The following is a 22791-nucleotide window of genomic DNA, read 5'->3' as shown; positions in this document are numbered from 1 at the left end:
GTGTCCTAAGTTTTCATAACTGTGACCTTAATTGTCTACCATCTGTAAGCTGTTACCTTTCCACAGGTGCATGTTCATTAATTGTTTATGGTTAATTGAACAAGCATGGAAAACAGTGTTTAAACCCTTTACAATGAAGATCTGTGAAGTTATTTGGATTTTTACGAATGATCTTTGAAAGACAAGGTCCTGAAAAAGGGACGTTTCTTTTTTTGCTGAGTTTATTATGTTCTCTTCCTCCGACTTTTAGCTTAGAACTGCGCATCTGCTATCAGAAACCAAAAGCGTTTAAAGCAACCGGACTGCAGTTGTGGGTGAGAGCCAATCAAATAGAGCTTGCAAGGCAACAACAATTTATTGAATTCAAGTCGTCGCTTTGTGAAATATGATTAGACTACTTGTTACATTGATGAAAAGCGTGGATATTCGTCTCCTCTTGTTGTGATTTATGATATAAACGAGTTAAATGCTAGAAATCCCAGCTAGGAGACGTACTAGCTAACATTAGCTGAACGTGGAGACCGTTCATTTGCTAGCTAACGTTAACTTACATGGCTAGCTCGCTAAGTTAGCTTTACAAATTGGTGAAACGAGTTGATTGTTGTTACTACGTTACAGTTTATTATAGCTTGTTGTATTTAATTTGGTCCGTTAAAAAAACACAGGACCTATTCTCTTTCATTGCGCAGCAATTGTATTTTGTTTTCGTCTCGTGCTGTTTGTTGCCTGTTGCAGCTGCAAGAGAAAGACGGTCATGTAACTGGATGCCGGTAAGAGAAACAATGTTACGAGTGTATCACTCGAAATTATACAATTGTTGTAAATTATATTATTTGTTTCAGTGATCCTCGTGAGTGAGACTTTGTATCAAGCGCTGGACAGCTTCTGAACAAATAACATGATTAGCTAGCTAGTTTATAATTAACTTGCATGAATCTATCTTATTTCGTGGATTTAAAAACACTTTTTCAAGCACTATTTGGAAAGGCACATTTTCTAAGTGACCTGAGCTCACTGCATGAAGCATTCGCTGGTGATGTCAAGTAGTGCCATTTTTAAAATTGTAAATCAGCAGATGCTGTTCATGTTCTGGCAATTTGTCAATTAACTGTCTTCCAATTTACTGATTTTAAAGTAAGCCGTAGTACCTAGCCGTTTTTAATGAAGACGTTAATAATAGGTATATTGATGTTTGAAGTCATGTTGTGATCTAGTGGATTGTTTACACAAGCATTGTGGATGTGTATGCCTGCTTACCCGTTTGTTCCTTCAAAGTATCTAGCCTGATAATCTAACTATGCAGCCTAGACATAACAGCACGTTCCTCTAAAACAAATGTCTTATTTTAAGCTAAATTTGTTAATGCAGATTGTATTTGAAGAGTCAATGTAGCCAAGGAAACATGTTTGTATGCAGTGGAACATCCAGTTCTGCCAAGCTTTGCTGTGTCAGCTGCAGTTTGGGCTACATTCCTGTAAGTGCATGCCATTTCAACAGCCTGTGTCAAATCCGAGTGAATGGTACATGAAGCTGGTGTGTCCTTGCATACAGCGGCCTCTGTATTCAGTTACCTGAGACGTTGTGGGAGAGGCTCTACTTTGTAACTCAATCTGTGGTCTTTCCAGTCGCCTAGTAGCCTCGTCTACCTAGAATCTTCCATGATGTTCGGTTAGTCTGTGTTGTGTTGGGTTGTGTGACAACTTGGCAATTTGCTGACAGTCTGGATAATGAGACATGGTTTGGTTAGCAGGCATCAAGGTAGCTTTCGTTGTGGTTGCGAAGCCAGCCTGTTTACAGAGAGGCTTGGATCATCCACTTTACGAATAGGACCAGGTTATGTTGGATAACAAATATCTCTGAGAGTTTAAACTCAGGAAAAGGCCTACCTTCTCTTTGTTTGCAGTCAGTGGAACCCTAGACAGATCCACAACACTTTCCTTGCATAGTCTGTTAAGTCAAACCAGAGCTTTTAACATTGTGAACACAATGTTCTGTTTTCGTAGCTACGTTAACAATAGGCCCATAGCGCTAGTCTTTAGTGTTCTTTTGCCACCAAGCTGATACTTTTAGGCCAACGTGATATTATCACATTACCAGGCAAGAGGTTTAGGCTGAATCTGTCATGGGTGTCATAGTGGGGATGTTTCAAAGTATCTGGGATATTTGATGTCAGTTCCCATAAAACATAGTCATCTGGAACATGAATGAATCTCTGCCACGTCAGCTACACCCTATCCTAACCAGTTACTGCCTCTCCCAGCGAGGGCCAGGAATCTACACCCTCTCCCAGCCAGGGCCAGGCATCTACACCCTCTCATTGCGAGGGCCAGGAATCTACACCCTCTCATTGCGAGGGCCAGGCATCTACACCCTCTCATTGCGAGGGCCAGGAATCTACACCCTCTCATTGCGAGGGCCAGGAATCTACGCCCTCTCATTGCGAGGGCCAGGAATCTACGCCCTCTCATTGCGAGGGCCAGGCATCTACGCCCTCTCCCTGCGAGGGCCAGGCATCTACGCCCTCTCCCAGCCAGGGCCAGGCATCTACGCCCTCTCCCAGCCAGGGCCAGGCATCTACGCCCTCTCCCAGCCAGGGCCAGGCATCTACGCCCTCTCCCAGCCAGGGCCAGGCATCTACGCCCTCTCCCAGCCAGGGCCAGGCATCTACGCCCTCTCCCAGCCAGGGCCAGGCATCTACGCCCTCTCCCAGCCAGGGCCAGGCATCTACGCCCTCTCCCAGCCAGGGCCAGGCATCTACGCCCTCTCCCAGCCAGGGCCAGGCATCTACGCCCTCTCCCAGCCAGACCCGGCCAGGCATCTACGCCCTCTCCCAGCCAGACCCGGCCAGGCATCTACGCCCTCTCCCAGCCAGACCCGGCCAGGCATCTACGCCCTCTCCCAGCCAGACCCGGCCAGGCATCTACTCCCTCTCCCAGCCAGACCCGGCCAGGCATCTACGCCCTCTCCCAGCCAGACCCGGCCAGGCACCTACGCCCTCTCCCAGCCAGGGCCAGGCATCTACGCCCTCTCCCAGCCAGGGCCAGGCACCTACGCCCTCTCCCAGCCAGACCCGGCCAGGCATCTACGCCCTCTCCCAGCCAGACCCGGCCAGGCATCTACGCCCTCTCCCAGCCAGGGCCAGGCATCTACGCCCTCTCCCAGCCAGGGCCAGGCACCTACGCCCTCTCCCAGCCAGACCCGGCCAGGCAGCTACGCCCTCTCCCAGCCAGACCCGGCCAGGCAGCTACGCCCTCTCCCAGCCAGACCCGGCCAGGCAGCTTCCTCTACTCTCTTATGCCTGCCACGTCAGCTACACCCTCTTCTAGCCAGACCCAGGCAGGCAGGCCCAGACTGCTACCTAATGGAAAAGTGTGTGGGAGCAGACCTACGGAGGCAGTAACTGAGCTTGGTGTAGCTGACTGTAGTATGTAAGAACGAGGAAACCATCAGCTGACATTACCTCAGATGGCTGCAGCCAGGATGCACTGGCTAATGTTTACACTCTGCTGTAAAACAGAGGGCCAGCTAGTGAGGGTTTTATGGGTAGACTGAGGAGCAGTGAGGTAGAAAGTGTTCTCTGCATCGACACAAGACATTATATTGCTGAACAAACAGGGGGATGTTTTTATGTGGGCTGGGCTCGTCAGTTGGTAACTTGGCTGTTTGAACAGCAGAACGACAAGGGTTTTGTGCAGAGGAAAATAACAATATTCAGACCTTAAGTCATGTTCATTAATGTGTAAAACATGAGTTTGTGTTGTCTCTATCAGGATGTGTTTTAAGTGATCCAGTGACAGCCCTCCTAAAGCAACACCAGACTGCCTGGAAGTGTGAGGATAGCCCAGCAACACGCAGCCATGTTGGAGGAGGACATGGAAGTGGCCATCAAGGTGGTGGTGGTGGGCAATGGTGCGGTGGGGAAGTCCAGCATGATCCAGCGCTACTGCAAGGGCATCTTCACCAAGGACTACAAGAAGACCATCGGTGTGGACTTCCTGGAGAGACAGATACTGTAAGGAGAGTTTCCATTGTTAGTGTGTCTATGCATATTTTACATTAGGGATGGTTGTTTGAAATATGTTTACTATTTGAATAGTATCATGAATTTTTGTTGGATATTTGAAATACGTGTGGCTTTTGAAACTTACATTTGAACCTGAGCAATGCTGCGTGCGGGAAAGGCTGGCTCTCTATTGCTGCAGCTTCGGAGGGAACCGTGTGTGAGATGGGAGCGAGCAGACAGAAGGGATACCTAGTCAACTGAAGGCATTCAGCTGAAATTTATCTATCGCATTTAACCCCTCAATCAGAGAGGTGCGTGCGGGTGGCTGCCTTAATCAACATCCACATCATCAGCGCCCAGGGAACAGTGGGATTAAATGTAGATGAGTTGCCTTGGCTAGTGGCTACTGCATCTCTCTATCCCTTGGGGCGGCAGGTAGCCTGGTGGGTAGGAGCATTGGGTCAGTAACCGAAAGCTTGCTGGATCGAATCCCTGACAAGGTAAAAATGGGTCTGCCCGACAAGGCAGTCAGGGATTCGATCCAGCAAGCTTTCGGTTACTGACCCAATGCTCCTACCCACCAGGCTACCTGCCGCCCCAAGGGATAGAGAGATGCAGTAGCCACTAGCCAAGGCAACTCATCTACAGCCAAGATGAGCTAACTTGTAGTGGACAGAGTGTCATTTATCATCCCATATAACAGTTCCTGTCTTGACTGGAGTAGCATAGAGCAGGGGTTCTCAAACGTTTTAGGGCTAGGGACTCCTTTTTGTGATAGCAAATTAATCAGTACACAACTCAAGTGAGATATAAAATTGCATGCAAGTTGTTTTACTTGTGCAGTGGCCTGCAGTATTGCCACGGACCCCATGCACTGCCCAAGTCATAGTAAAACTCCTGCTGTGCTATGTTTGAGAACCCCTAGCCTAGAGAAGCTAGCTAGGCTAATGAAGGCTACATTCTGCACTTTCTTCCAACCTACCTGTTGGTTGCTCATTGTAGCCTACTCCTTCTAATTTAGCTAACTTTTAATTTAAGTCTCACTACACCTGCTACACATTGAGCCTCTTTGCTGTTTTGATTGGCCAACATTGAATTTTTTATTTAACCTTTTTAACTAGGCAAGTCAGTTAAGAACAAATTCTTATTTACAATGACAGCCAAACCCTCCCCTAACCCTGACGGCGCTGGGCCAATTGTGCGCCGCCCAATGGGATTCCCGATTACGGCTGGTTGTGACACAGCCCTGGATCGAATACGGGTCTGTAGTGACGCCTCTTGCACTGCGAGGCAGTGCCTTACACCGCTGTGCCACTCGGTTCCCAACAAAAACAACAAGCTACACACGTGAGGCTACCGGTCGGCTACTGTTTCTCTTATGGGGCGCACGGCATTAGAACCACATTGACAAGTTTGTTTTATTAAATGAATCATTTGAAATGGCCTTGTATGTAACAATGTCACATGGATATTTTAATTGAATTTAGAAAAAGGCTTTTCTGTGTTAAAGTAGACCTATACTTTTTGTTTCTCGCTAAAATGAATATAATCACACAAGTGTTAAAATGCTAACATCCATTAAGATATTCGAATAACCGTCCACATCCGGAATATACATACAGTATGTATATTAAGATGCATAAAAATGCACAATACTCTTACAGATATGCAGTACAATCTGACGAGGTACATTCAATAGGAGCCATACCCAGAGATCTCAGGGAACGTACTGTGTCCTAAGTGACCACTGAAATCAAAATAAATGCTTTTTGGCTGCACAGAGCATCTCTTTATTCTCTTAACATGTTATTTTATAAGAGATCCCTGGCATCTGTCAACTCAAACTGTTAGTTAACTGCATTCTGGCCCAAGAGTCCTTAAGGTTTTGACCTAAGGTTAAAAAAACTGCTTCCCAAAACCACAAACTTTCCTTTCTCCACTCTTTTCCTTGTTTTTATGCTTAACAGATGTGAAGCCAACCCATAACTCCAATGTAAAGTGTCAGGTATTTCATTCAGATAGTTGTTTATTAATATGGTGTGACAATGGCTTCGGTCACACAAACACTGTTTTTTTTTTTATTTAACCTTTTATTTAACTGGGCAAGTCAGTTAAGAATAAATTCTTATTTACAATGATGGCCTACTGGGGAACAGTGGGTTAACTGCCTTGTTCAGGGGCAGAAGGACAGATTTTTACCTTGTTGCAGGACAGAACCGGAGCTGACATCTCGGTTACTGGCCCAACGCTTTAACCACTAGGCTACCTCTAGTGCCAAAATGTACGAGGAAGCATGGATACTCTCAGGATATACCAGAGAAACACTGAAAACATTGAAACTCTAACTGCATTGAATAAAACCGGCAGTATTGTCAGATGAAGGTGCGCTCACTGAAGGCTTGAAGCATTATTTTTTTATAAAACAGTAAAGGTGTGGAGGATATTTGACTCTCAAGACTCGCTCCTGTAACGTATAGCGCAGAACTGTTGCGTGAATAGTTTGATATGATAGCCAAGTAGAAATGTATACATTTGATACTGCTCTGTCTATACATTGAGAAACTCACAATACCAAGTATTGGATTTGTCTTTTTTTTTTTCAGAGTGAATGATGAAGATGTGAGATTGATGTTGTGGGACACGGCAGGGCAGGAAGAGTTTGACGCCATCACCAAGGCCTACTACCGCGGTAAGACTCCTCCCTCCCCGGGAAGGACATGATCCTCCTCCACTGGGTCTGCCAGAGAAGCCAGCCTCTCACTTTTCAACTTGATTTATTTATTTTTTCAGTATGGATTCCGCTGTGGAAGTGCACCAAGATGACCTCACAGGGAACAATTCAACTAGCATTATGTCCATATTGCATTTCTGTTATTGTATGGCCCAGGCAGCTACACCCTCTCCTAACACATGACATACAAACTGGGGTGTATGGAATTTGAACAATACAAATGTTTAAAAAAAAACACATTACAAAATCAGTTATTTGAATTGAAAGCTTCTTATGTACACCAAAATAACTGAGGGCTGTGAGGATCCAGCATTTCTTAGCGTTGTGGTGACAGCTGGCCTGTGTATGTTTAGGTTTATTTTATACCCATTAGCTGTTCCACATGCAGCAGCTACTCTTTCTGGGGTCCACACAAAACATGAAATGGCCTAAATGACAGAGTACAGAACGGTTGTTGACAATAGATCATTCTTATTTTATTTGTATTTAATATTATCTTATGTTCTTGTCAAGACATAAAAATACTATTTACACACTTCCTATAATTATATACGGTACAATTAATTTAGAGCTTTAGAAGAGAAGAGGCGCTGTGATACAGGATGTTTTTTGTAATCCGTAAATAAAAAAGCTAAACTCACCTTTTTTGTCTGACTAACATCTGGTGGCAGAGCATTCCACAATGACATGGCTCTATACATTACTGAGCCACACTTTATGTGTTCCAGGTGCCCAGGCGTGTGTACTGGTCTTCTCCACCACCGACAGGGAATCGTTTGAGGCCATCGGCAGCTGGTGGGAGAAGGTGGAGATAGAGGTGGGAGACATCCCCACTGTCCTGGTGCAAAACAAGATTGACCTTCTGGATGACACAGTGATCAAAAAGTAACACTTCTATAGACTCATTTTCCTTCTTGAACTTGGTCTGTAATGATATATTGATGAATAATCATTTCTAGATGCATGGCTAGGATAACAAACATTAGACATCATCAAGCATGGCAGAATTGACCAGTAACTGTGGCTATTTTTCTCCTGGTACTGTAGTGAGGAGGCAGAAGGTCTGGCCAAGAAGCTCAAGTTAAGGTTTTACCGAACCTCCGTAAAGGAGGACCTCAATGTCAATGAAGGTGAGTCAATGAAAACGTGTACAAATGACCAGTTAAAGAACTGTTATGTTAGGAAGAATGTAATGGGAATGATTTAAAAAAAATGTAAAAAATTCTTCTTTTCAGTTTTTAAATACCTAGCAAATAAGTATCTGCAGCGACTGAAGCGACAAACAGCAGAAGAGCCTGAGGTAGTCCATACAACTAGCAATAAAATTGGTAAGCATCCTGATAACCATGTCAGTCATCTCCAGTGAGTACAGACCTTTAAGACTGGATTGTACAGTGCCACAGAGATATTTGTCTTGTACTGCAAGCTCTGCAAAGATGGTTTGCATTTATGATCCTCCCCATTTTTATCTTCACTATACATTTCTCATTTATCAATTACATTCGGTAACATGACAACAACATTCATGCAACAACTGAGGGTCATACAACAAGGCCTAAAAAAGTTTGAGTAAGAAATCTCTCTCGGCTCTCGTTTAACAAACCTTACGCAAATGATAAGTCTTCTCACAGCACTTTCGAGTTGTGGGTGTGTCAGAAATATTTATTCTATTTTCACAGTGGGAATCATGAGCGCTATAGCTGACGGTGGTGCGAAAGGGTCATGTTTTGATGAATAAATAAGTTCTAGGTGTGACGCGGGCTTGACCACTCACTGGCCAATCGGCGTTCTAGGTGTGACGTGGGCTTGACCACTCACTGGCCAATCGGCGTTCTAGGTGTGACGCGGATTTGACCACTCACTGGCCAATCGGCGTTCTACATGGTGTGACGCGGACTTGACCACTCACTGGCCAATCGGCGTTCTAGGTGTGACGCGGGCTTGACCACTCACTGGCCAATCGGCGTTCTAGGTGTGACGCGGGCTTGACCACTCACTGGCCAATCGGCGTTCTAGGTGTGACGCGGGCTTGACCACTCACTGGCCAATCGGCGTTCTAGGTGTGACGCGGACTTGACCACTCACTGGCCAATCGGCGTTCTACATGGTGTGACGCGGACTTGACCACTCACTGGCCAATCGGCGTTCTAGGTGTGACGCGGACTTGACCACTCACTGGCCAATCGGCGTTCCAGGTGTGACGCGGACTTGACCACTCACTGGCCAGTCGGCGTTCTAGGTGTGACGCGGGCTTGACCACTCACTGGCCAATCGACGTTCTAGGTGTGACGCGGGCTTGACCACTCACTGGCCAATCGGCGTTCTAGGTGTGACGCGGACTTGACCACTCACTGGCCAGTCGGCGTTCTAGGTGTGACGCGGACTTGACCACTCACTGGCCAGTCGCCGTTCTACATGGTGTGACGCGAGCTTGACCACTCACTGGCCAATCGGCGTTCTAGGTGTGACGCGGGCTTGACCACTCACTGGCCAATCGGCGTTCTAGGTGTGACGCGGACTTGACCACTCACTGGCCAGTCGGCGTTCTAGGTGTGACGCGGACTTGACCACTCACTGGCCAGTCGGCATTCTACATGGTGTGACGCGGGCTTGACCACTCACTGGCCAGTCGCCGTTCTACATGGTGTGACGCGGGCTTGACCACTCACTGGCCGATCGCCGTTCTACATGGTGTGACGCGGGCTTGACCACTCACTGGCCAATCGGCGTTCTACATGGTGTGACGCGGGCTTGACCACTCACTGGCCAATCGGCGTTCTACATTGCTTAATAGTGCACGAAGTTGTGTAGGCTATTGACTGTCTTTGCATTATCAACTCCAAATCGGCTGGAAGGCACAGAATATTACTATCCTAGTCCGTTGTGGATTGATACCATGCATTAAATAGCATACAGTAACGAATAATAGCAAAATTAGAATGCATCCAGTTTTGCTAAATATGTTTGGCGTGTTTGCAGTCCAAATTGTTGTAGTTGGCTTCAACATGAAGGCTTAAATGTCTCTGCATCAGTAAAGACCATGTGTTTTATGTGAAGTGCATATTTGGACTCACGGGTGTGTGGTTTGCTTGAATGACATCAAAGCGGTATTCATTATAATTCTTATTTTCTTAGATTTCAGGACACTTGCATAGAAATCCAAGGGATTTCATAAGAGTGCTCCAACTTTTTTTGTATCGGCATTGAGTCATTAACGTTGTAACACATCTTAACATCTCTACCCTAACAGGAGTTTTCAACACCACAAGTAGTAATTTATCTAGTCAGAACTCCAGCAACGGCCGAGAAGTCATCAGCTTGCGACCCAACAAACAGAGGACAAAGAAAAGCAAAAACCCCTTTGGTAGCTGCAGCCTTCTTTAGAATCAAAGCATTCCCTACAATAATGTACGATTTGACTGCCGTGTGAGTGTAAGAGTCTATACATTTACATTTGAGCATAACCTAGGTGTAGGTCTTAATTTGACCCCTCTTTTGTTGCTGAGAATTTCCCTGCAAATGACCTTCATGATGGACATGAATTCACAAAAAATCTGCACATATAACATATTAACAGTATTGCACTTCATGTAGCCTAATTTTGGCCAGCAAATAGTCTAACCACAGAACAAGCAACACTAAAAGTTCAAATCCTGTTGCTGCAGGATTATTTTTGCTCTGACAATATTGGTCAAATGAAGATCCGACATCTGTAAATCTAATATGCACCTGAGTATTGTGAATACCATGCCTTTGAGCCTCTTTACAGATCAAGTGCAGCCTTTGTTTCTCATGGATAGATGTATGACATTTAAAGCGACAGTAACAATAGTTGTCCTGGTGGCTGTAATGGGTACTACAATCCAACACAGACTGTTGTAGCATGAATGTAATGCTTGAAGCAAATCTTTTGAGAAATAGTAGGTGGGCATGACAGGGTTCTCCCATTTACACCCTTCAACATGGTGCAGGGAAGGGTTACATTCTAGTTCACTAACAAGGTGTATTTGTATGTTCATATTGTGATTTTTATAGATTGCCATTTGTGCACTTGAATCTGTTTGTATTGTAAGAAATATACAGATTACTTTCTACCATATTTGTTCTAAAATATTAATGGAATATGGTTCAATATGCTGAGTGTACAAAACATTAGGAACACCTTCCTAATATTAAGTTTGTCCCCTTTTGCCCTCAGAAAGTGGTTAATTTGTCGGGGCAGGGACTCTACAAGGTGTCCATCATTCCACAGGGATTCTGGCCCATGTTGACTCCAGTGTTTCCCACAGTTGTGTCAAGTTGCCTGAATGTCCTTTGGGTGGTGGATCATTCTTGATTAAACACAGGAAACTGTTGAGCATGAAAAACCCAGCAGCATTGCAGTTCTTGACACACTCAAACCGGTGCCCTATATATTAAATATTTTTGCGTCTTGCCCATTCACCTTCTGGATGGCACACATACACAATCCATGTCTCAAGGCTTAAAGATCCTCCTTTAACCTGTCTCCTCCCCTTCATCTACACTGATTGAAGTGGATTTAACAAGTGGCTTCAATAAAGGATCATAGCTTTCACCTGGTCAGTCTGTCATGAAAATGTTTTGTACACTCGGTGTATATCATGAATAAAGACTAAGGGCTCTATTTTAACAAGGCTAACACAATGGTAAGTTTTAATGCTGGCAGTGGCGTTAATGGTTCGGGATGTCATGTTCTTGTTGTTTTCACTACCGGAATTATTGGCGCAGTAGCTGGCTGTGGTGCGAAAGAGCTGGGTTTTGATGAACAATCATGTTGTTGAGGTTTGGTCCCTCACCGGCCAATCAGCACGTGCTCCATGACTAATTATGTGGTGGCTTCAAGTTGTGTGTTTACGCTATTTTGTGTGTTAAACCAAAAACAATGTTTCTAAATAGGATCGGGTCAGAAGCTTGATATCATACATGGCTTCTCTTTCCATGGCACTGTGTACACACAGGTCTGAATGTCTTGACACACAACATTCTATTGACTATACAAAATACAATTGTCAGGAGCCTAGTATCGTTGCCTATGTTTTGAGAATCAGCCTGCAACAATCTACCGTTATGTCATTATAGGAGGACTGAATACTTTGGAGGAATGTGGCTTTGGTAATCAGACGAGGGGTGTTCTTTGAAAATGGGGATGGATAGCCTACTTGAACCAGCTAAATGCCGGTATGTGAATAATTAAAAAGCATTAGGGCAAAAACCTAATTTCAAGGCACTCTGACTTTAAAATGGCTTCATTCATACTAATTTTGGCTAATGGCCATTGCATGAGCGGTAAGATATTTTTACATTTTAGTCATTTCGCAGACGCTCTTATTCAGAGCGACTTACAGGAGCAATTAGGGTTAAGTGCCTTGCTCAAGGGCACATCAACAGTTTTATTTTACCTAGTCGTCTCGGGGATTCAAACCAGCAACCTTTCAGTTACTGGCCCAACACTCTTAACCACTAGGCTACCTGCCGCTCCACCTGCTTTTTGTTGGTCTTCAAACTTCCCTATAGCACTGCATGAAATTGTTTTTAAGGACACGCCTCAAATCTTGCCACCCATCCCACCTCAGCACAAGCAACTGATGTTAGGCAGTTAACATGCCGAACCTGGCGTTAGGAAAAATGTGCAGAAAATGCTAATGCAACAGTTTTTACATGACGGAACTAATGTGCGTTTGATGCTTGCACCTTAACACCAGCCAACAATAGAAACCTACAAGATTCAGACATATTTGTTCATTCTTTTCTGAAATGTATTTTATATGAATCTTAACAATGAGCTGCTTTAACACCTTCGTTAACATAGTGCCAAATAGTTTCTAATGCTTATTTCATTGTAAGAAATTTGCATATTTTAAAGAAAGATTGGAGGGGTTTTTGAGAATATTGAATTACAGTCGACTAGAAGAGTTTGCTGTTATACAACCAAATACTATTTGAGATTTGCACAATAGGCCCTCTACTTGAGATACAAACTTATACAATGTTGTAGACTTATAGGATGGATGAGCCGGTGAAGAGGATTTTGCTACACAGAACATACAAATCAATAATATCCCTCTATCTGGTTAGTGCACACAATTCATGCACATGTGTTTGTACTGGTCATTGTAACTGGCCAACTATTTGATCTAACTTTCATAGGATACTAGCAATTGAAATTGTTTACATGTTACATATTGCTGCATTTAAATATGTGCTTTGTGTTTCTACTGTGGTACAATCAATGGTAACATCTTTAATGTGCTCATATTTAAGTCAATTTATATTTGTTACATTTTATATTTGTTACGTTAATTTTTGGAGAAATAAACACTTGTTTACTACAATATCTGATTTTTATTTTTAAGTGAAAATAGATCTCAATGAATGGTGTCTTGATTGAGTGTTCTTACATTATGAACAGAACTACTATCATGCTCTGAGGAGTGCTTTGTAATGGCTTAATTTTCTCGCCTAGTCATCATGCTTGGATAATGTTCTGTTACCACTCTCTAACCGATGTTGACTTTTTCTGAGGCAAGACATATTTTTGCTCTCATTTCACTGTAAGACAAACAGGAAAGTCTCATTGTCTCTATACTGTCCTCTTCATAACTTTTAGTTACCCATTAACACTTTACAAATCAAAATGGCCCCCGTGTTTCTAAGTACATTCTACTGTATTTAAAATAAAAAGTACTGTCTTCAGTAAATGATGCATGCTTGCCTTAGTTTTTTTTTTTTTCATCTGAAGGAATGTGGAACCACAGTCCAATTCCACTATGCTTTGTCCATGTATGTTTACATCCTCATTCTTAAACATATAACTATTTTGTTTTAAAGATGCCTGCTCGGTGAATATTGTAAATCACACTCCATCCCTTTATAACAGTTGCTATTTGTAAACATGTTATGGTTTGTTTGTCTTCTGAAAATACAATGTTTATAATGACCAATGAACTAATTTATAATTCAGTCAGTTACCATTCTTAGAAAATCTATGGCCAAGTGCTCTTTCACTCAAATGTTGTGAGAATCACTGTAATCCATTCTATTGTTACAATGTTATTACATTCAGATGACTTTTGGAAATATGGCATACTGCTTCCACCAACTTTAATGTTTGTACCCAGATGTGCTAGTCTGTTTCTGCTTTCTTGTAAACTCCTTAGCGAGTTGGCATTTATTGTCATGAATCTTGACCTGGAGGCAGCTATGCTATGGTCACTAGCTAGCACAGTCATAAAATCCGATGTTAAACAACCACACTGCTAACCCTAATCTTAAATTACAACCAGGGCAAGATTCATTTAAAATATATATTTCACCTTTATTTGACCATTTGCAACTGCAACCTGGCCAAGATAAAGCAAAGCAGTGTGACACAGACAACAACAGAGTTACACATGGAGTAAACAATAAACAAGCCAATAACACAAACAAGTCAATGACACAGTAGAAAAAAGAAAGTCTATATACAGTGTGTGCAAAAGGCATGAGGAGGTAGGCAATAATAGGCCGTAGGAGCGAATAGTTACAATTTAGCAGATTAACATTGAAGTGATAAATGAGCAGATGATGTGCAAGTAGAGATACTGGTGTGCAGAAAAGTAAATAAAACAAAACCAGTATGGGGATGGGGTAAGTAGATTGGGTGGGGTATTTACAGATGGACTATGTACAGCTGCAGCGATTGGTTAACTGCTCAGATAGTTGATGTTTAGAGTTGGTGAGGGAAATAAGTCTCCAACTTCAGCAGGTTTTTTTGCAATTCGTTCCAGTCACTGGCAGCAGAGAACTGGAAGGAAAGGCGGTAGAATGAGGTGTTGGTTTTGGGGATGATCAGTGAGATATACCTGCTGGAACGCTACGGGTGGGTGTTGTTATCGTGACCAGTGAACTGAGATCATGTGGAGATTTACCTAGCATGGACTAATAGATGACCTGGAGCCAGTGGGTCTGGTGACGAATATGTAGCGAGGGCCAGCCGACTCGAGCACACAGGTCGCAGAGGTGGGTGGCATAAGGTGATTTGGTAACAAAATGGATGGCACTGTGATAGACTGCATCCAGTTTGCTGAGTGGAGTGTTGAAAGCTATTTTGTAAATGGCATCGCCGAAGTCGAGGATCGGTAGGATAGTCAGTTTTACTAGGGTAAGTTTGGCGGTGTGAGTGAAGGAGGCTTTGTTGCAAAATAGAAAGCCAATTCTAGATTTGATTTTTGGATTGGAGATGTTTAATATAAGTCTGGAAGGAGAGTTTACAGTCCAGCTAGACACCTAGGTATTTATAGTTGTCTGCATATTCTAGGTTGGAACGTCTAGGGTGGTGATGCTAGTCGGGTGGGTGGGTACGGGCAGCGAACGGTTGAAAAGCATGCATTTGGTTTTACTAGCGTTTAAGAGCAGTTGGAGGCCACGGAAGAAGTGTTTGTATGGCATTGAAGCTCGTCATAACCCTAAACGTCAACCTGCAACTCCTGGAATTGTCATGCTAAACATTGTTTGTCAGTATGGAGTAGACAAGGGCACATACATACCTGGGTCCAGGCTACAGACTTTAACTCTGTGTCACAAAATTTTGACAAAATGTAACACTTAATAGTAGGTGTATATCTCACCTAGTTTGTTCATTTGTATTACTTTGATTTAAAAGGTTATAAAGTGTCTCAAGGTGTGCCACACATTCTTGCACCTGCTCCTTTGTTGACAATCTGTTTTGATGATGGTGATCTATAGCATAAATAAAATATCTATTTTCATTGTTTTCTTCATTGTAATTTCCACTTTACTCAAAGCTGATAGTACATTTTTATGTGAATCTTTCTAGCTTTCAATGACATTCAGCTGATTAAGGTAAGTGTTACAAAGCATCTATAACCATATGTCATGCTTTATAAAGAGTTCATGGTAATGGGCAGGATTTAGTCATCATTATGACTTTTTGACTGTGTTACAGAGTAAAGTATTTGTCATCGTCACTACTTAAGGTCACTCCTGTAGAGTTCTATGGTCACTCCCACTAAGGCCTTCGTTGGTTGATATCCCAGGCGTATCGCTGTGTGTGCAATAGGCTGGGGATGATGTTACACCAACAAACACTTACTTTGATGAAAACTCCCAATCGAAAAAAATTGATAGTGTCTTTCTTCTGGAACCAAGTTACATGTTCCTCAGTACGCAAACACACACCCAGCAAAAATGTGTCATACCACAGTGCTGGGCCAGGTCAGGTCTTTGACACTTCACCCACTCCCCCGCTGAATGATCAGCTACAAAATGTTGTTGCCATTGTAACAGGATGTAATCAAGCCCTGGTCTCCATGGGAACAGAAGAGGAATACCTGGTGCTGCAGTCTCAGGTTGGACTACTCCAAATCATCTTGGTTCTCACACACACACACAAATGCAAGCTTTGCAGGTCCATCAACCCATGTAAATACCTCTCACCCCTACAGTAATATGTAAATCATGAGAGAAATCAGCAGAACGTTAACATATTTATTGACACTGTTGTCCTGTAATACTTAGTTTGAAGTGAGACACCATTCGGACATTCATAACACATCCATAAAGACGATATCGCTGTACTTAATTTAAAGTCAGACCCCTTTGGTAATTTATAACACATACATAAATGCCATGTATCCTATGAGGCTCTGCTTACTATAAAGTCAGACCCCTTTGATCATAACAGATACATAAAGGCTTAATGATGTAAACACAAATGTATTAACACTGGGAATTATCACTAACAGCTAAAACAAACAAACATTAAACACCTGTTTAAACCATACATTTCCTTTAATTTATACATTTTTTAAGCAATTACAAATACATGAATTTTCAAAAAGTCCAGCAATGCAATTACATTGAACATTACAATGTAATTGTTGTGAATAGTGTAGCTTGTCCCTGAGCTGGCAGACGAATGGTTCTTGCCTCTCTTCCTACTGGAGGTACTCCATGTTGGTTCCAACCTTAAAAGGAACAAAGTTAGCAGGTCTGTTTGGAAATGCCTTTGTCCCACCATCTGGATAAGGGACTTTCTGTCTGCGCCAGAAACTCTAAATGGGAAGAAGGGAAACTCCATTCAATTCATATTATTATATTCCTCTTTCAGTTACAAATCTAGGGGGATTTGTATTTCGCTGAGCATGCTCACTAGCTAAATGTCAGATAGCTAGCAATTTCTGAGAAGTCACCGAAATTATTTGAAATAACGATTGAGGTAGCTACAGTAATTTAATGCAATACAATACTACAAACGAATAAAAATTTAAATAAATAAAGGTTAACTTACTCGTTTTTCGCTGTACAGTGGCAGCACAAGTGGGCTTTTGATTACTCCCCCATTCTATTGGCAGCCGAATCACATCACATGTGAGCTTACTGTACTACAGAAAACAACAGTGCAGGGCATGCTCACTGAATTAAAGGGCAATTACACAGTTTCTTAGATTTTTTCCAATACCTCAAAAGACATCCCCTGATGTGGTTTAAGCATAGTTATGAACACAGAGAAAAAATTGGGAAATCTGAAACCAACATTGTTTGCTGTGAATGACTTTACATTAGTGTGTGTGTGTCATCCTGCAGCGCAGCATTTTGGGGGAAGTTGAGGTCAGGTCCAATATTCACTATGCACCTTAGAGGGAAAGAGGTAGGGCCATCCTAGAAAGGTTTTAGTGAAATATAATATAGTTTGAACACACCTACTCATTCCAGGGTTTTTCTTTATTTTTTTACTATTTTCTACATTGTAGAATGATAGTGAAAACGTCAAAACTATGAAATAATACATATGGAATCATGTAGTAACCAAGAAAGTGTTAAACAAATCGAAATATATTTCAATTTTAGATTCTTCAAAGTAGAAGAATCTACTTTAAAGAATTTGGCAGTACGTCCAACCGGCCTCACAACCACAGACCATGTGTAACCACGCCAGCCTCTTCACTTCCGGCTTCTTCACCTTCGGGATCATCTGAGACCAGCCACCCAGAAAGTTGATGAAACAGGAGTATTTTTGTCTGATTGGCAGGGCCTGACTACCAGCCTATGGCTGCACTCCTGCCCAGTCATGTGAAATCCATAGATTAGGGAATCGAACCCAATATCCTGGAGTTGCAACGCTCTACCAAGATGTATGACAGGGTTATAAATCCTATTTCTGCAGACTCAATTGAATGACTTATATGGCCTTTATTAACAGGTGCTTATGCCACCCTTTATAAAGCACAGATTTATGTCATATTTGACATAATGGGTTAAGTCATGTTTGACACGTCATTTAAAGCGTGACCACATTGGGTCGTACACAATACGACCCAATGAAAAAAACATTGTAGGAATTTACTGGCTATGCTAAGAATGTGTTTATTTTACACCCCTTTTTAAATTGTGTGGGGTTTGTTAGAATAACAGATATAAACATTGCAATGAGACCCCCCCCCCAAAAAAAAAAAAAAATCTGAATAAGAATGCCATGTTTCAACATCAGTGACTTGCTTAAAAAAATATCTAAATATGTGTTAATGGACATATAAAATGACTGCCTGGTATCCTATTCTGCATGTGCATGTGCTCGTGTTGCTTACTTTGCACCTGCATGTGAAATGCCTATTCATGATGTATTGACATTGTACATTGTCTCTAATGAGGTCTCACAGATAGTACTGTTACTTTGGCTATTTCTGGACTGGTCTTTCACAAGTACATACAGTCGAAGTCAGAAGTTTACATACACTTTAGCCAAATACATTTAAACTCAGATTTTCACAATTCCTGACATTTAATCCTAGGAAAAATTCCCTGTTTTAGATCAGTTAGGATCACCATTTTATTTTAAGAATGTGAAATGTCAGAATAATAGTAAAGAGAATAATTTCTTTCATCACATTCCCAGTGGGTCAGATGTTCACATACACTCAAATAGTATTTGGTAGTATTGCCTTTAAATTGTTTAACTTGGGTCAAACGTTTCAGGTAGCCTTCCACAAGCTTCCCACAATAAGTTGGGTGAATTTTGGCCCATTCCTCCAGACAGAGCTGGTGTAACTGAATCAGGTTTGTAGGCCTCCTTGCTCACACACGCTTTTTCAGTTCTGCCCACACATGTTCTATGGGATTGAGGTCAGGGCTTTGTAATGGCCACTCCAATTCCTTGACTTTGTTGTCCTGAAACCATTTTGCCACAACTTTGGAAGTATGCTTGGGATCATTGTCCATTTGGAAGATACATTTGCGACCAAGCTTTAACGTCCTTACTGATGTCTTGAAATTATTCTTCAATATATTCACATAATAATTCTTCCTCATGATGCCATCTACTTTGTGACGTACACCAGTCCCTCCTGCAGCAAAGCACCCCCACAACATGATGCTGCCACCCCCGTGCTGTGCGGTTGGGATGCTGTTCTTCGGTTTGCAAGCCTCCCCCTTTTTCCTCCAAACATAACGATGGTCATTATGGCCAAACAGTTCTATTTTTGTTTCATCAGACCAGAGGACATTTCTCCAAAAAGTACCATCTTTGTCCCCATGTGGGGTTGCAAACCGTAGTCTGGCTTTGGTTATGGCGGTTTCCTCTAGGAGGCAGAACGCGTCTCCTTCCTGAGCGGTATGATGACTGTGTGGTCCCATGGTGTTTATACTCGCGCACAATTGTTTGTACAGATGAATGTGGTACCTTCAGGTGTTTGGAAATTGTTCCCAAGGATGAACCAGACTTGTGCAGGTGTACAATTTTTTTCTGAGGTCTTGGATGATTTTTTTGATTTTCCCATGATGTCAAGAAAAGAGGCACTGAGTTTGAAGGTAGGCCTTGAAATACAACCACAGGTACACCTCCAATTGACTCAAATGATGTCAATTAGCCTATCGGAAGCTTCTAAAGCCATGACAATTTTCTGGAATTTTCCAAGCTGTTTAAAGGCACAGTCAACTTAATGTGTGTAAACTTCTGACCCACTGGAATTGTAATACAGTGAATTATAAGTTAAATAATCTGTCTGTAAAAAAATTTGGAAAAATGACTTGTCAAGCATAAAGTAGATGTCCTAAATGACTTGCCAAAACTATAGTTTGTTAACAAGAAATGTGTGGAGTGGTTGAAAAACTAGTTTTATTGACTCCAACCTAAGTGTATGTAAACTTCTGACTTCAACTGTATGTACATAACATATCTTTACATAAAGATATTAACTTAATTTGGCTGATTAACTGTCTCAGTACCTTGCCTTGTGTTTTCAGGTAGGTTGTGACCCGGGCTGACAGTAATGACCGGAGAGTACAAAACATGTCAAGGATTAAGACTGCAAATGATCACATTAAGATGGTTCAACAAAAACAATGTCGATGCATTTTTAAATGCCTTAATGAGTGGCAGCCTGAGTGCTTATTGAAACTACATAAGACAGTGTGTAGGTAACTGAACTGACATTCAAAACAATAATGTGACAATGTTAGTAATGTTAAGATGTGTAAAACTTTTTTATATGCAATATTTATGGTGACAGGGTTTGAATGTGACATTAGTGGTAGTAGAATACAGTGGTAGTCATAAGGACTTTTCAAATGTTCAAGGCAAAGCACTTTAAAAGGTTCAAATTATATGGAACAGACTATATTTATCCAGTGTAGGTAGACCAGTCATTTATCCAGTCTAGGTAGACCTGTACTTTAGTATGGACGCCTTATGCCATGACAGGTAGACGGGTGGATGCTATCTTTCACTAATTATGGGAAATAATAGCATGGTAATGAGGAGTTTGGTCTCCCAATGTATTATGACTTTCTATTAGTTAGGGCTGTTAGGGGGGTTGAATCAGTATGAGTGCCTTCATTTGCCATTGGCACTGTTTAAGTCATCCACTTTCTGATGATCCATTATCTTGATATTCTTCTCAGCATTATCCACGTTCCTTATCAGAGTTTCCAGCCTCCTCTTGATTTTTTTCTGATCTTCCAGGGCGCAGGTGATGACGATCGTCTGGAATTTTGTATCGATAGGAACCGGTGGTGCTTCGGTCACACAGGCAGCGTGCAGTGCCATCAGGCCCTTTCTGGCACCATCCATGTCGTCAAGCAACTTTGCAGCAAGCTCATCAATCAAAGAGGTAGCCTTGCGTAGCGCATCCTCCTGAGTGGGGTTTCTAATGATTTCCACTGATATTTCAACTGTCAGCGTCCTACCCAGAAGACGGTTAGCAGTTAAAGATAGTTCCTCTCTCTCTCCTGAAAAAGAGAGATAGCACAGTGTTATCAGATGTTGGTGTTAAAAGCCAGGTGTAGTCAAAAACATTATTTTCCTATGTTTTATATATATATATATTGGAACAATATTGTAAAATTGTGAAATCATGAGCTAAATTAGGTAATAGACCAATTTGAGAGTTCCAAACCTCTGCCAATAACAGCTAATTTTCAGTTTTACACTCCCCACTTAAACCACTCCCAGACAGTACTAACAACATTCTTGGTTGAGAAATTGCTCTTTTTGCTAAATATATATATAAAAAGAAAAGAGCAATTTCTCATCCAAGAATGTTGCTAGTACTGTCTGGGAGTGGTTTCAAGTGGGGAGGGGAAAATTTAAAAATAGCTGTTTATGTATATATATTTATATATGACATTTTAATTGAAAACAATCAAGGTGCTTAATTGTTACCCAGAAATTATTTGATATTGAGATAAAAACGGCTGCATTGGACCTTTAACAGAACAGTTCACTAAAGTAAAAGTTTGTCAGAAGTACCAAAATCTTACAGAAGTTCTGTCAAGAAGAATTCCTGTCTATGCCATAAAAGTAGATTAGGCCTATAGCCACCCCACCCCACATGGGGAATTGCATGATACTTACCTTTCGCGTGCATTTTGGATTGAGGTAGGCTGTATAGCTGGATTTCCTGTCATGACAGGACTTGGACTCAACCTAAGACCCTTTTTGAGATCTTAAAACATCAGTGAGTGAACTATCACTTTAAATAAGAATTTCTACCAGTGAAGTGTCCCTTTGTTTCAACCAAATGTATGCTTTTTGGGCATAAGTTATCCAACCTGAGATATCTGATGGCTATCAAAACACATACCGTCACAAATACTGCGCATTTCTTCACTATTCTTTATGGACTGGATCATATCAAGTAAGCACTCTCTCTCCTGTTCCATTGAAGTTGCGGCCTCGCGTAAAGCCTCCACCCTAAAACAGATGTCATTGTCATGAGATATTTCGATAGGTTATGTATGGTAAGTGTTAGTACGTGACTCAGAGAAAGTTGTGATCATATTATTCATCCCATTGCATATTCTCCAACTGTTTCTCGGTTTTGATTTCAAACATTTCTTTTTTTACAGCTGTTTAAATAAGGTTATGATGTTATTTTAAAAGGACACAGTCTGGCACCGTAAAATATTCAAATAAACCACTGTTGTAAATTATACGGTCATGGCGTACACTGTAGTGTGCACACGTATTCAGAGAACTTTCTTCCTTCTTCCACCGGCACGGTCTACTGCTTTCTATGTTTAGAATCAGTTTAAACCAGCTGTTGCATGGAACCAGAGATTGTGTAGCCGAATACCGTGTGTATTCTTCAAAGAAACTAGACTAACAAAGGCATATGATAGCGTTACAGTATCCTACAATGACAAGTGTGCGCTCTGTATTTACAACAAGGATGAATTGTCTTCTCTTATACACTATTCAGGCCAGCTGTATGTAAAAGAGCCTACCTTATTTCCAGCTGGTCCAAACTTTCAAGAAGTCGTCCGGAGCGATCTGCCATAGACATTGATCTGCTGAATTTGCCATTAGCGGCTTCAATCATTTTAGCCTGGTGGATTTTCGCTTGTGCCATAGTTAGTTAGTATAATGATCTCCCTCGAGATTAAATTCCAATGGACACCTAACGGTGCACTAGCTAGTCCCTAGAGCACAACGTAGAGGTTTCTGCTTGACAGACAGCGCCACAGCGTAAACATTTCCAAACATGGGCTGGAACTTCCCTTGCTGTTTTTACCGACCCATCGGACGGGACTGAGGATTGCA

At 42.0% G+C, this 22791-nt stretch overlaps 2 protein-coding genes across 4 annotated transcripts; one reads left to right on the top strand and one right to left on the bottom strand.

Annotated features, from left to right (window-relative positions):
* The first annotated feature begins 265 nt into the window (after positions 1–265).
* rab23 (RAB23, member RAS oncogene family) lies at positions 266–15507 on the top strand. Of its 3 annotated transcripts, none has more exons than XM_064950168.1 (8): positions 266–314; positions 736–770; positions 3771–4012; positions 6607–6692; positions 7463–7619; positions 7782–7864; positions 7970–8062; positions 9985–15507. In XM_064950168.1, the coding sequence occupies exons 3-8, from the start codon at positions 3858–3860 to the stop codon at positions 10116–10118; spliced, it is 708 nt and encodes a 235-aa protein (XP_064806240.1). In that variant the 5' UTR covers positions 266–314; positions 736–770; positions 3771–3857; the 3' UTR covers positions 10119–15507. The 3 variants fall into 3 exon arrangements, with proteins under 3 accessions (XP_064806240.1, XP_064806239.1, XP_064806238.1); XM_064950167.1 differs by having other exon boundaries at positions 284–314; positions 690–770; XM_064950166.1 differs by having other exon boundaries at positions 299–770.
* Positions 15508–18568: 3061 nt separating this feature from the next.
* Positions 18569–22764, bottom strand: bag2 (BCL2 associated athanogene 2). The gene is made up of 3 exons (XM_064950165.1): positions 22476–22764; positions 21833–21942; positions 18569–20978 (listed from the first exon to the last, which is right to left on the bottom strand). The coding sequence occupies exons 1-3, from the start codon at positions 22598–22600 to the stop codon at positions 20584–20586; spliced, it is 630 nt and encodes a 209-aa protein (XP_064806237.1). The 5' UTR covers positions 22601–22764; the 3' UTR covers positions 18569–20583.
* Between the last annotated feature and the right edge of the window lie 27 nt (positions 22765–22791).

This window comes from Oncorhynchus masou, chromosome 31 (genome assembly GCF_036934945.1).
Source record: "Oncorhynchus masou masou isolate Uvic2021 chromosome 31, UVic_Omas_1.1, whole genome shotgun sequence".
NCBI classification, from domain to species: Eukaryota; Metazoa; Chordata; class Actinopteri; order Salmoniformes; family Salmonidae; genus Oncorhynchus; species Oncorhynchus masou.
Note: the sequence above shows the minus strand (reverse complement) of the source record. Positions and strands in the feature narration are given on the sequence as shown.

What these genes read in the sequence shown, in the direction of transcription:
- rab23 (XM_064950168.1), top strand. Translation starts at nt 3,858, where the DNA reads ATGTTGGAGGAGGACATGGAAGTGGCCATCAAGGTGGTGGTGGTGGGC. An exon ending in GGACCTCAATGTCAATGAAG is followed by an intron (nt 7,865 to 7,969) that starts GTGAGTCAATGA and finishes TCTTCTTTTCAG; the next exon opens with TTTTTAAATACCTAGCAAAT. An exon ending in TACAACTAGCAATAAAATTG is followed by an intron (nt 8,063 to 9,984) that starts GTAAGCATCCTG and finishes CTACCCTAACAG; the next exon opens with GAGTTTTCAACACCACAAGT.
- bag2 (XM_064950165.1), bottom strand. Translation starts at nt 22,600, where the DNA reads ATGGCACAAGCGAAAATCCACCAGGCTAAAATGATTGAAGCCGCTAAT. An exon ending in TTGGACCAGCTGGAAATAAG is followed by an intron (nt 21,943 to 22,475) that starts GTAGGCTCTTTT and finishes CATCTGTTTTAG; the next exon opens with GGTGGAGGCTTTACGCGAGG. An exon ending in AATGCGCAGTATTTGTGACG is followed by an intron (nt 20,979 to 21,832) that starts GTATGTGTTTTG and finishes TCTCTTTTTCAG; the next exon opens with GAGAGAGAGAGGAACTATCT.